Source organism: Falco naumanni, chromosome 21 (genome assembly GCF_017639655.2).
Source record: "Falco naumanni isolate bFalNau1 chromosome 21, bFalNau1.pat, whole genome shotgun sequence".
Lineage (NCBI taxonomy): Eukaryota > Metazoa > Chordata > Aves > Falconiformes > Falconidae > Falco > Falco naumanni.
The window spans coordinates 60,221-74,074 of NC_054074.1; the positions used below are offsets into that span (position 1 = coordinate 60,221).

At 51.7% G+C, this 13,854-nt stretch overlaps 1 protein-coding gene across 1 annotated transcript in view; it reads right to left on the minus strand.

Moving 5' to 3' along the window:
• Positions 1–13,854, minus strand: part of LOC121080174 (hydrocephalus-inducing protein homolog) — a gene marked incomplete at its 3' end in the record, with an annotated part of 86,018 nt that overhangs the window by 59,715 nt on the left and 12,449 nt on the right. The window contains exons 4-7 of the mRNA XM_040578045.1: positions 13,439–13,564; positions 11,687–11,806; positions 8,153–8,287; positions 1,306–1,505 (exon numbers count right to left, since the gene is read on the minus strand). Of these exons, the coding sequence (XP_040433979.1) occupies positions 1,306–1,505; positions 8,153–8,287; positions 11,687–11,806; positions 13,439–13,564 (581 nt within the window). The remainder of the gene's footprint in view (positions 1–1,305; positions 1,506–8,152; positions 8,288–11,686; positions 11,807–13,438; positions 13,565–13,854) is intronic.

The window sequence follows — 13,854 nt, forward strand, 5'->3', positions numbered from 1 at the left end:
GGATTTACAAGGTCCTGCCTACGTATTTCCACAGTGACAAGCAGCAGCCTGCTTGAATAGCATCCTGGAAGCCTGTTTCAACACCTTGCCAGGCTTTGGTAGGAGCCTCTTGGACCCTCACGCTTCCCAGGAGAAGAGAGCAAAGAGCCTTCTCTTGACCCCTGTTTTCCTGGGGAAGAAACTGAAGCAACTCAGGTGCACTAAGGCAGACGGTCTTTGCTGCGTTCTGGACCTCAGCTCCTGCACCAAGACCTCTGGGACCAAGCAACTCGGAGCTAACTACCAGCCAGCTGAGACTGGTTTCCCTTGCAGGTGCAGTGTCAAAAAGGCACTACCCTCTCCAGTTCAGCAAAACTGGTAAAACCAGTGACTGTCTTCTGAGACCAAACAGGAACAGTACAGGCTGTCCACAACGCCGCACATGTCAGGGCACCTGACCAGGAGACTGCCCAAATACCACGTGCTTGTGGCCTCCCAAGGAACGTGTATATTTGGCCAACAGGGCCACATACCCATTTCAGAAGGCACTGAAGATCAAGGAGCTTGCCGGTAGCTACTACAAAGTGCTAGAGCACTTTCCAGGAGATCTGAGAGAGACAAAGCTCTACAAGAGGCTCCCAACCCACGCACCAGGTATTTGCTGCATCTTTGGCCTGTGCCCCCGCTGTAAGGCATTCCTCTTTGGGGCTGTAGTGCAGCTTTGAAGCCACTGCCAGCTCATCTCCACTTAAGAGCTCATTCCAATGAAGAATATTGGATCCCAGGGACTAGATCAAACCTACTGGAAAACCAGGTTCTGGACCCCACAGGGTTTTTGTCAGGGTCTCAATACCAATTGCTTTGATCTATCATCTCTGATTGCACTTGCTACTCGAGACAAACTGCTGATAAATTCTTAAATGTCTCTTCCACCAGCTCAGAGCTTGCCCATTTCTTAACACTGCCCTTGGTCTGCAGGAACTGAGCTCCTAGAGCTGTCGTCTGCCCCGCAGGATCTTCCACAGCCCAAGGGCAGTCCAGCTGCCTTCTTACAATTGCTCTTTCAGTCTAACAGAATCAGCCTTGCACGACTGTGCACTGAAGACACCGTTGCACTATAAAACTCCACTCTGCAGCTTGCAGAGTTTTAGCAGAGGTTGCGCCATGCTTCAAACACTGTAATCAACAGCAAACCCCACGTGCCCTGCCCATCTCCAGCCATGGCAGCAGCACGGCAGCTCACATGCTCTGGTTCCTTTTTGTCGCTGTTTCCCAACTATATTATCACACCACAGTGTTTTCCACAAAAAGAGATGAGCTCCCTACCTCTGCGTGCTGATGCAGTAGCGGGCCACCCGGTTACCAACGTTGCGAACCAGCAGCGTTTTCTGGGTGCTGTACTTGACGGGACAGGCTGAGAAGTTCACCTGGTCGGGGAAGTCCAGGATAGCTCGGGCACCTATAGCTCGGATAGGCACAACAAACTTCTCCCTTTCTGTGATGCAGATGAGCTCGTGGAAATAATCCTGCAGGGAAAGAAACAATCTCAGCACAATGCTTTTAGCACCATTCCCACGGCAGAAGGAAAACTGCTGTTTTCTAGGACTGTTGCAGTAGCATTCAATAACGTAATAATAGTACCTTTTACCTTCATGACCTTTCATTCCAGTAGCATGACTTGCACAGGGTTGTTAACTTGCAAAGAAGAAACAAGCCCACTGATTCACCCGCTTTCGCAGCAAGCTGGCAGCACCACAATTACCTGATGCTTTGATTCCGAGGCACCAAAACAGAGTCGCTTCACGCAAGGGATCACAGCACTAATGGAACCTGCTTCGATCGCCACCGCAGACTATTGGAAGCACCACTGAGAACCCAGCTGTGCCACAGCACTAACTCCAATGCCAGCAACGCGGCGACCTCGTTGAAGCTCGGCAGGGGATGCTCAGGTACGTTTTCAAAAGGACTTCACCACATACGTGAGCAACGGTCAGTCGCTGGGGAAATGCTTCACAAGCTGGACACGGTAATTGCTGCGATGCCAGGCGAGTGTAGGGTACAGCTGTATTTCTCACCCCCTCCCACAGCCTTACAGGGCCAAGGCTGGGGACACGCACCCTTCAAAAGCCATCTGACCCATCTCCCCACACCAGAACCGGCTCAGCTCTGCACCCAAAGTGTCCCTCCAGATGTTTCACAGGTACTTCAAAGCACTAACAACTCCAGCCCTGCCCTCAGCAGCCTACGCCAGCTCTGCACTGCAATTCAAGAGAGTTCTTCTCTGCCTAATCTCAGTTTCCCTTTACATCTCACCCCAGCCCCAGGGGACACAGAGACAGCTCTGGCTGATGCCTTAATCACACCCCTCTGTAAGGCCTGTTCTAGAGGAGTAAGTGACGGGGTGCCTGGTTAGCACACCCACCCCAGGCAGGCGGCATCGGGAGCTGCACACGGGGGACACTCAGACACCCCACCAGAGCAAAGCCGGCTGTGCAGTCCCAGCCACTGCCTTCTGCAGAACAGAGCCAGGCAATCCCCCCCCATCCCGGCTGCCTGGCGTTTAGCAGCAGGAAGGCAAATCAAATTACCAAAAGCATTTTACTGTAGGGATGAGCAGATCAGACCCCAGATGGATGGCAGGCACCGCTGGCTGCGCTGCAAGTACCACCTTGCCCCCATTGAAATCAGTGAGGAAACTGTTGCCCCAGGGCCAGGAGCCATTGCCCCCAGCAGGCTCTTATCGATGAGCTGATCAAAGCTCTGCTTCTCATCAGTCACTGGCTGCCCTGATTTTTGCCCCGGTGCTTTTAACTCATTTGATATTCTTGTAATTGTTGAAGCAGGAAGCGCTTTGATTTAGGAACCGCACACAGCGGCAAACTCCCTTCAGCAGAACTGATCCGGATTCCTCCACGGCTGGGATTTCCTGCTCCCATCCCCTCCTGGAAGGGCCCTAAGGCAGCCAGCCCAGGCACAGACACGTACCCAGTGCTCCAACACAACAGCTGACACCCAGCGCCTCACCCACCACCCAGCGCCTCGCCCACCGCTAAGGTTGCCAAAACAGATGCTGCCCCATCCAAGGCACAAAGAATAAAGAAGGATCTCTTTTTCTAGACATCTCAAACAGTCACCCTACAAACTGCACAAGGGCTTTTGCTTCTCCTATTTGGAAGGTAAAATACTAGCAAGGGAACTGCAGCAAGCAACCTGCAGGATTTAACATCATATTGCAGGCAAGGGTTTCATCTTCAGCAAGTCTTTGTGAATTAGCAAATTTGTACTCAATCTTGCAGCCCAAGCCCTCTAAAATAAAAGCTATGGGCAGCCCATATGACTTTAAAGCACCCATTATCTCCCGGGTACTTCACCTCCCAGACTGTTCAGATGCTCAGAAACTGCATTAGCAAATGGAGAGTGCCATTTGCTTTTGCTGTTGTTGTTATTTCGGCCACACTACTGTAACAAAGGCAAGTCCAATTGAAAGCTACCTGCCTTAGTCAGTCTTGGCATGCCATATTTACTTACCTCTCTCTTCCAGATGCCAGGTAGACAGAGAGGATGCAAGTACAGATCAGCAGGGAGATAAAAAAAAAAAAAGGAACTTCAACAATTGGAGGTATTTGAGGGAAGTAAAAGGAAGTAATTGTCAAGTCGTTGTCATTGCTAAGGAGCAAATGGATCAACAGCAATGCAATTAAGAGCCCAAGAAATAAATACCCCCCAAAAGCAAGCACTGGCAGCCTTCCCAGCTCCCTTGCTGGTGAGGGGCACTGGGACCACCTGCACAGCAACGAACAAGGAAAGGGAATTCTTTCTCCAGGGACCTGAGGGCAAGGCTAAAGCAGCAAGGGTTTGGTTTCACAGAGACAACCACGAGCTTGGGAGAGAAAGCTGCCTCTCGCCATTCCTGCAGATGCACATTATGCTCCAAGCCCCCTCTCCAGGGACACCGTGGGACATGGCATCCCGTGCAAGGCTTGACTCAGCACTTCAGAGCGGGCTGACCCTTCAGCCACGCTCTACCACCCCACCAAAGTGGGACCTTGCACCAGGCTGAATGCAGCGTCAGCCCAAACAGGGGGAAAGCCAAGGCAGAGGGGTGCTAGGCAGAAGCTGGCTGCTTGTGTCGCTGTGGACCCATGGTCCCTTAAGCTTTTGAAAGCTGAATTGCCCCCCTGGGGGGGGAACGGGTTGCAGTCTCCCCTGCAGCACTGCCTCGTGCTACCGGGACACTACCTCTGCTACACGCTTGCTTACAGCCTGGGCAACTGTTGAGACCAGTTCAAAATCTCGTTCTGCTTCGCAACTGCAAACCCTTAGCAGACTGTTTAAGACCAGGTTTCTAAATAGACATGCCTGGATGACAGAGGGGCTGCAACCCATCTATGCTCTAAAGTCTGTTGTGTTTAGACACAGCTTCAGGCTACAGATTTTCATGAAAACATGACTTCATCCTTCATACAACTCCCCTCTCCATTGCAAGGATGACAGACAGTTGTACGATGGTTCCCCTTCTCTCACACCCCTGTGACAAGCAGGAAGTTACAAGCTCTGGCCTTCCAGGTATCACCACTGGCATCTGAACTGGCACCCGCTGGAACTGAAGCAGCTGCTCATCTCTGATGTTGTTTCAGGCTCTCTGCAAACTCAGGGGCTAACGGTAATACTGCCACAGCGATATCAACCTTAGCTGCCCACAACACCACACTCGGATGTCAGATTTCCTGCATAACCCATCCTAAATCCTGCACTGAATTCCTTGCAGCAGACGACTTGCACAGAAAAGATCCTTGTAGCATGAGGTCACACGGCAAGCCAAGCAGGGAAAGCTCCCGCTGAAACCCTGATATCAAAGGCTGGAAAATAAGGGCCATGACAAGAGAGGAGGGACCGGAGGATGAAGATCCAGTCGCAGGAGAAGGGGGTGCCCCTGCGCCTGCCCCCCTCAGCTGCCGGTTCGCAGCACTCTGAAATGAGTCGCTTAGCTCCAGGTTCGTTTGGCACCGGGCCATTTGCCTTGGTCTTCTGCCCCTTTCCTCCCCACACGAGCCATCTGGAAAGTATACTTGGAATAGCTTCTGGGCGCTACAAAGCATCTAACAGGGCTGCGCTGAATTGTAAAGGACTTCACTTCACCAATGCAGTAACTCGCTGTCCTGTCGTATTTCATGTTAATCAATGTGCATTAATTCAGTCTCCACCGAGCACCAGTAATGAATTTCACAAACCTCACAGACTGAGCTGGCATTGCCGGAAAATAATGTATGGCTACAGTGAAAAGAGCAAGAGGGCAAAACAGAATAAGCTGTGCTGGTTTTATATGCTTCTTCCTTCCTTCTTCCTTTACAATAAACTATTAATAAGCCTGAAGGACACACAAATGGAAGTGTTTCTCTCTGTTGTTAATCTGCCAGTCAGTGCCACAATGGTTCCCAGTTCAGCAGAGACTGTCAGACCATAATGCAAGGACACGCAGGAATGTGGGCTGGCACAAGAACACCCACGCTGTACAACTGGAGCCACAAAACAGAAACGTGCAAATCAGAAGCAGCAAGAGTAACTAAGTGGAAACGCTGCCCAGCAGAAAAATTAGCAGTTCATTTATAACACAAGTGCCAATAAACCAACAGACACGTCAGCTGTTTATTTATTTTCTGACAGTCCGAGGACGTGGCACATTCCCAAATGACTGCGAGACAGTAGGAAACTGCTCATTTTCCAAGAAAGGGCTACGTGGCATTTCAGCCACTAACAACTCACATGGCCCTATTACTTAGGGCTTAGCCACAATTTTACTCCTTTCAATCAGGAGTGACTTCACTGAAGTCAGACTTACCCCAGGGAAGAACAGATTCAAAGCAAGAGAATTATACAAACCAACTCCCAATCAGGAAGACCCGCATCCCAGTTCACTGGGTTACCCACAGTCCCTGTGGATCGTGCAGCATCAGGGATGTAGGGGTTGTTCAAAGGCAGCACTCCTGAGCCTTCCACAACTAACACAGATACTCTGCAGGCAAGCAACTGCAAGCCCAGCGCAGGTGGCTTTACAGAACCATTTCCCAAAGCCTGCCTCTTGGCCAAGGGCTTTGCAAGGTGCTCTGCGCCTCCTGACCACGCTGTGGATGCATTTCTAGCTCAGCTACAGCACTCTGGCACTTCGCTGATTCACACTCCATCACGTATGAGCCAAAACATTCCGTTTGTACAAAATTCTGGTTCTGCTGTACAATCCCCATGTGCTCCTCACTGAGCAGCACGCATCCCTCTCCCAATGCCCTGCAAGGAGCACAAAACCCAGTTCGGCAGAAACCGCCGTGGTGTCGCTGAAGCTGTGCAGAGGACCTTGCTGGCACAGCTCCCTAATGCCACACACTCACCAGTTCAAGGGCAAGACAAGGGACAAAGTACTGGACATGAGTGCTCCTGGGGGTTCTCTCACCCTACTTCTATTTGGGGTGATGTTCATCTGTTGCTCTGCTGCTTCTCTCTAGTTGAAGAGCAGCAATTTGCCCTTCATGGGAACCAATTTACTTCCACACCCAAAATGAATGCTAATTCATACTAATAAATCGCATTTTAAAGGAAGCAGCGTCCTCTGCAAAGCCTACCTCGGTGAGATTAAGCTCTTATGTCACTTGGGCAGTATGGAGAACTGCCCTAGGCCAACATCATTTTTACCTTCCATACGAATGACGTAAAACCATTTCTCAGTCCCTCCCCAAAGCAACAGATCATTTCACAAGCTCAGGGAGCCAGGGACCGCAGGGCATTTCCTCTCTAGTTTGCTACAGCCACGCTGTTTGAGGATAGGACAGGGCATTAAACTGAATCTAAGCAGCGAACGCAAGATGAGAGAACAGCTGTGCCCAAAGGGATCCTGCGCCTCTGGCCTGGTGCGGAAACGCCAGCTGGCTCAGAGCGACCCCCTCACCTTGCATCACCCACAAAGTCACACAAAGAACCCTGCCAAGAGGCAGCAGAGTGCTGGTGCAAAGAATCAGCCTGTCTGTATTCCCCTGCGATGCTTCCTCCCTTCCATGCCATGTGCTAAACCCTTCTGCATTAACAAGCCTCCAGACGACACTGTCACCCCTTCACATCACGGCACAGTGCAAGGCTTGCCAGAGCCACAGCACCGATGCTCCAACCTGCAAGCAAAAGCATGGCACACGGGGCAGGGAATAGGTGCCAGCTGACACAGCAGCCACAGCCACATGCACGCAGGCACAGCCACACCAGCGTGACTGCCCAAAGGCTCCGGGGTAAGTGTCTGCCTGCAGATTCTACCTGCCCCTTCAATGCCTGGGTGTGCTCCAGATGTCTCTGTCATCTGCAGCACACCGACCCCCTGCTGATTAAAGACATCTAGAGCTCAGTGCGGCTGTGCCAGGCTGGCTCCCCGCCACGAGCACAGCGCATCTTCTCCCCTAGAATCACAGCTGGAGCACAGGCAGGCAAGTATCCTCAGGGGCAGCACAGCGGCAAGGCTGGGACACAGAGGCTATGAAAAAGCATCACCTTCGCTCCAGCCCAGGGTGAGGAAGGGAACTGGTTGCCAGATGGGAAAGAGGAAAGCTCTCTGCATCTATTCACTCCTCTAGTCTTTTCCATCATAATTAAGCCCCTAACACTGAGTAGAGAGGTGGGATGGCTAAACATCAACACTCCTCCTGGCCATTTTCCTACTGTCACACGTGCACCTTCCCCTGCAAATGCCCAGGAAAGCACAGGGAGGGAACGCACAGCCCGTCAGTCCCTGCTGCGGTGGCATCGCATGGTGCTGCCAGCCAGGCTGCCTGACCACAGCCTAGAGCAAACCTTGCAGCACGGCACGGGTTATAACCAGTGCGCAAGGAAAGTGCCGGCTTCAGACAGAACGTTCCGCTGTCTCACTGCTGTGTCCAACGTGATACACATTCCAGTGACTCCAGTTTTCAAAGGTGGTGGTCCTCACTCTGATCAGGCTCAACTTCGCGTCCTCCAAACAACAGGTCAATTTTAAATAGGCTTTTGTTATTTATAATTATCAGAGCAAACCCATAACCATACAGCAACGGACAGATATTAGCAGTGCCGCAAAACCCACAGCAGACGCCCCGTTCTGAACCCAGCCCCGCAGCTTCGCCTCCCGCTGAAGGCACCTGTCTCTTGGGACCTCCAGTCTCACCTTGTTCTCACTGGGGGTGAAAACGATGTGGAAAGTCGCAAGCATGCCAGGCGGTACTTTGCGGCACACGGCATGGTGGCTGATCAACTTGAAATAAGGTGACCTCTCCAAGGTGACCTTCAGCAGCTGAGGAACCTGCAGAAAAGGTAAGAAAGTATGATTTTGCAGCTCGTGGAAACAGGAGAAGAGACCTGCCGACAGCCTTCCTTAACCACCTTTCCAAAGCACTTTTAGCTCTGGAGGTACGTGCACATAATACACAAGAGTCAACATTAATCCCTTCTGCCTGGGCAAAACAGCTCACGGCCAGAGGCAGCAGGGCAATGAAGGAAGGGCCAAGCAGGGAAGACACCAGCAGCACCGAGATAGAATATCTGAATCAAGCCACCCGTGTACTCAACAAGCCCAAAGAACCTGCCGGCTTCTGCCCGTACACATCCAGGCAGTCATGCCCCTAGAAGGGGACTGTGTTATCTGAAGGCCAAACAGTACGTGTTAATCCTGGGGGAAGGAAGAAATGCACTTTAACGTGCTGCGTTTGAGCGGGGCACTCAAGCTGCGGTGCTACAGTCATGCGGGCAGACCGGCAAGAGGAGGAGACCACACATACTGTGGCCTCACTGGGAATAAAAGCAGGCCTGAAGAGCAAAAGGAGGACCATGGGAAGACAAAGAGACAACCCCACAAACTGAGGATGGCTAGGAAAATTCACAGGGAGCTGTAAAGAAGCAAGGGAGAAGCACAATACGCTACAAGGAAAGGCTGATGCAGAGGATGAGAGCCAGCAACTTGACAAAGTGATGGAAAGCCAGGCGACCCCCCAGGCTGTGCCTATCAACTATGGGCTCCAAAGGCATCTTCTGCCTCGAGATACATGACCGGCACTGACTGGCGCTGGAGTCTCGGTTTTAAAAGCCAACCTCTGCTCTCCGGAGGCTCCTGCTGCCTGTGACCGTAGCCAGGCAGCTGCCAGCGCAGGCAAGCCAGATCCCTGGGGACCCCTGCCCACCCCCAGCAGTCCCTGCAGGCACCCTGCTGCACGGTTCTGCCCTCTGGGACACCACCAGCACACAGACAGCACACAGGCATTTCTCAAGCACATTGAGAGCGACGCCTGAGCACCAAATCTCAACGTCTAAAGCAGGTGATTTGGACTGACGGGCAGCTTCACTGACAAACAACAAACCCACAGGAGGCTTGGAAAAAATGGAGGCTCGTTCTGCACCACCCACCCGAGCCTGGTAACCCGTGGCCAAGGCAGTCCTGAACTCTCCAAACGCCCTTGGAACCCAGCAGGGTCCTGGGGCAGCGGGTTCCAGGAGCCAGTTTCACAGTGCACACAAGCAGTTTGGTCACCAAGTCCCTTAGGAGAGGAGCACGTGTGGCTCAGACCTTCAGCAAAAGCCACCCGGAACACCTGAGGTGCTGAGGAACAGCCTGAAGACAGAAAAGCAATTGTACAACACAGGTAAGAGCAGTAAGTATATAGCGAAGCACTTCTGTAGTTGCATGATTACAGAGCCTCTACTTGGAATATATTTTGCTGTCAGCTGGATTTTTAGGGGGCAAACAACTTCAGGCTGCCGTGCAGTATAAGATTCAGAAGAATCTGGGAAACCAACGCGAAAACTCTGAGACAGAGCACAACACTGCTCTGCTCTTCTCCAGGACATCGCCAAAAGCCAACAAAATTAGAATAGAACACTCTCTCAGGATTATCATCTCTACCTTTCTGTATTTAGAACATACCAAGGATTTTCCTTAGAGCTGATCTTACTTTTACACCCACGCTCTCCAATGGTTGAGGTCTTACCGGCTTCAAAACTAGTTCGGTTTGGAAAAAAACCCACATTCACACATTGCCTCCGCCTTTACAGGGCACGTAAATCCCAAGGCGCAGCTGGACAAGTTTATTATTCCTTACTGGGAAGGGCAGAAATGTTACGCAGATGTTCTTTTCCACCCGAGGAAGCATGAACAGAGCAAATCAACTGTTTGCCTGTTGGCTGGTACTTGGCAAAGATAACCATTTTGAAGTGCTGCATGGATAATGGAGCAGCTGAAGCCAAAAGACTCAGTGGGAATGAAGCAGAGAGTAGGAAGAGAGAAACTGAGGCACATTTTAATTGGGGAAGAAGATACCTACAGCAAGGGGTGCCCAAAACCCAGTGTAGACCACACCAGTGGCATTCCCTGGGTGCAGGCACCCATGCCACATCTTATCCACGTTCCCAAGTTAAATGCCAGACCAGGAATGGTGCAGTACTCTCCAGGAATAACTGAGGGACCACACACGCATCCTTCCTAGCCAAAGGGTCTTCCCTTTTCACCCACATCCCTGTCAAAACCTGTTCTCTCAGGAGATTCTTGGACTTCTCCCGCTGTCCTTCCACCCGCAATACACCTTGGCAGCTTTTTTTTGTTGTCCACCTGTTTGTCCCCCCCAGCAGGTAAATCTGGAAATCTGGGGGGAATTCACCGGCTCTTGCGCACACTTCCATCTTCCCATCCCACCCTCCCCTCACGCATACCTCTTATTCTTCATTACAGAAGAGTACCCTTAATTACACCTCTCTTCCTGACCTTTCTCTGCTGCCAGTGCACCTACTGCTACAGATCAAGAGAAACCCTTGCGTGTAGGAAAGTGTGCAGGGAGAGAACACCGAGCTCAGCTCCTTTCCTCCCTCTGCCTTTGCCCACCAGCTTGCTCTTGGCACATGCCTCATTCCAGCAAATATTTCCCCAACTGAAATTCAAAAGGTCTCAATTTCCCTCTTTACAGTGGAACAAAACTGCTGACATTTTCCAACTTTTCCATTTGCAACTTTCTTGGGAAATCTCAAAATGATCAGGTTTTTCAAGCAAAGGTGGAGACCTCCGAGGGCACTTGACTCTGAACGTGCTTGTGGCTCTCCAAAGGGAAAACAGAGCATCACGTTGCCTCAGAAAAACCTGAGCAGAACCCAATTAAGCTTAGCAGGAGCCTGAAGGGGCACCTAAAGGCCTCCCGCTGCTGATGCTAAATCAGCCTGCTTCCACTGCTGTTTCAAAACACCTTTCCTGAGGCGCTGTTACCACTAATTATAACTTACTCCAGCATAAAGTGGAGAAGACCCCACCCCGAGCTCTGACAGCCCGTTCAGCTCTCTGTGCAGCTCACCCAGAGGCAGAGGTGCCCTGTGGAAACCGAGATTAACCACGGAGCCACCAGGACGCGGTGCACACTCGAGGGAAAGCACGAGGGCAGGGAAGAACTGTACAGCCCCCAACATTCCCAGCCGTGCAGGGCTTCCACGGGGAAAGGTGCTGACTAGAAAAGCTCCTTTCAGCGAGGTACTACCAACACACAGCCAAAACCAGGGCAAGAAACCTCAGCATGGCAAGATTTCCACCATCTCGCAAAATAAAGGTGGCGAGACCTTTTACTCCGGATGCGCTGTGCTGCAGCAGGTGACTGGCTGTGCTGTGCACCGCGCGGACAACACTGCTCTCCAGTTCCAGCACAGGGTTAAACTTCCACATCCCAGCACCTACCTTGTCCTCGTTCCTCAGAATCAGTGGCACTTCATAGACCTCGTAGGGGACGTAGCTCTGGAATACCACCTCTGACGGGAAAGGCTGGAACGAGTGCTGTTTCGGGGACGGTGCCGAGAACTGCAGATGCAAAACAGAGTTTCAGCCGCTGGGAGAAAGATTCATCAATCAGAGAATACTACATCGGTCCCCAGTGAAGTACAGTCTCCCGGTGAGTACGCCTGCCCAGCTCACGCCAGGGGAACGGCAGCTCACCCACCTGTGCTCTGAGCAGATCAAAAGTTTCTGGGCCACACCGAGCAGGCTCAAGCGAGCAGCTCTTTTGCTGGCCGTTTCTCCAGGTTTCCTGCTCCAAAAGGCAAGGCAGCGCTTACCTCCGGCAGAGCGCTGGGCTAACAGTCACACAGCTCCAGAGCACTCACTGCGAGAGCCGTAAGCACTCGTGCAGCAAGTGAAAGCCAAGAATTTACAGGAGACTCCATGGGAAACAGCCTGGGGATTATCTTTACCCTGAGACAGTGACCAAGTCCAACCCATCCTCAAATCTCTTTTTTGATACACAGCCTAGAAACCATGAGGAAGAGAAGACAGGCCAAAAAGGAACACCGCCGTTAAGAAAGCAACAGATGAGGTGATAAGGTTCAGCTCCTTCCCCAGCACTACTGCGCAACTTGAGTAAGGCTGGACTTGGCATCTCCTTTTCCCATGAGCTCTCAACGGATGCTTCATTGCAGTCCATTACTGCCATGTCAGTTAGTACCACCACCGAAGCGTGCCTGACGACACACAGAAACAGCAAACGCTTACAGCGCAGAGGCATTACTTGGAGAAAATCCCTCCCTGCTTTGTCTCCCCCCTTCCAGCTGAACTCTTCGCACTCACAAGACACAGGCACATCTCCTGCTTCTGCACAGCAGTCAGGGTCGTGCTGAAGCCAGGAGCCACAGCACCCGGCCAGTTCTGTGCGTGCTCGTCCGAGGCGTTCCCAACCTCACACGCTGTCTAGGGCAATCCCCAACCAATTTGTTACAGGTCTCTTGCTGGCACTTTTCCACTCAACAGCCTACCTCAGTCATCTACCCCTTTGGAACGTGCGTTATACTAAGCAGATGTGTAAGAAGAGCAGCTTTCAACATACGTGTAAGCAAACACTGATCCAGATAAAGCACACCCGCTCCCCTCTGCCCAGCGCCATTCCCCTGTGTACCTGGCAGCCTGCAAAATCTAACACCCCGTAAGGGTCCCACTCGTCGTTCCAACCCAAAGCATTCATGCAATTGCTTGAGCTACACCTTGAGTAGCTACCGTAGGCCCTCAGCCCCCAAAGGCCAACGCAGCCACCACTGAGGGCATCCGATGACCCCAAGCGTTTGACAGAGACTGCACCAAACCAAGGGCTGCCTATTTCAGCAGGAGGGTGGGAAATTGCAAGCTTGCATCCTTGTGTCCCGCCCCAGCCTTCCTCCGGTATCATGCTTTAGCCACAGAAGCTCGTCTCCAGCAAAAGCCACCAACTTCAGCAGAGGTGCTTTATATGGGCTTAGTGCAGGCCAGGACTTCAACAGCTCACTGGGGGAAAACGTTTCACCTTTCCCCCAGCAGAAGGAACTCCACCACCACCAGCAGCAGTTTGAAACGACAACAGGACTTAGTCACCAAAGTATTTAGATAAGCTGGAGGCAAGCCTGTCACAAGCATAGGCCCACTTCAAATGTCACGTCAAACAGCAAGAAAAGGGCAAGAAAAGGCTACCTTTTGACGGGAGGCTTCGCTCACGTCGAGAAGCTGGGTAACCTGGGGCCGCCGCATGTCCCGAGTGCTGGCCAGCCTCTGCTTGGTGCTAAGAGTCATCTCCTTCAGGAAGGCAGAGGGAGTCAGCTGAAATGCAAAACACCAGCAAGAGCTACAGAACTGCCTTCGTTCAGAAAGGCTTTTCTTGTTCAAGAGCCACTGATGAATAATTTGTGATCACAGCCACTAGGATAGTCCTGGAAGTCCCATAATTACCCGCTGAAATATTTAACATCAGTAAATTAATGATAGAGAGCGGAATACACATGCTCCAACCAAGTGGCTCTGTCCCATTAGCTTCTCCTTTGTCATTTGATGTGACATGTTGGGGGATTTGGCTCTTCAGGCATTTGTTTCCTCTTCAGATTTGCTGGATT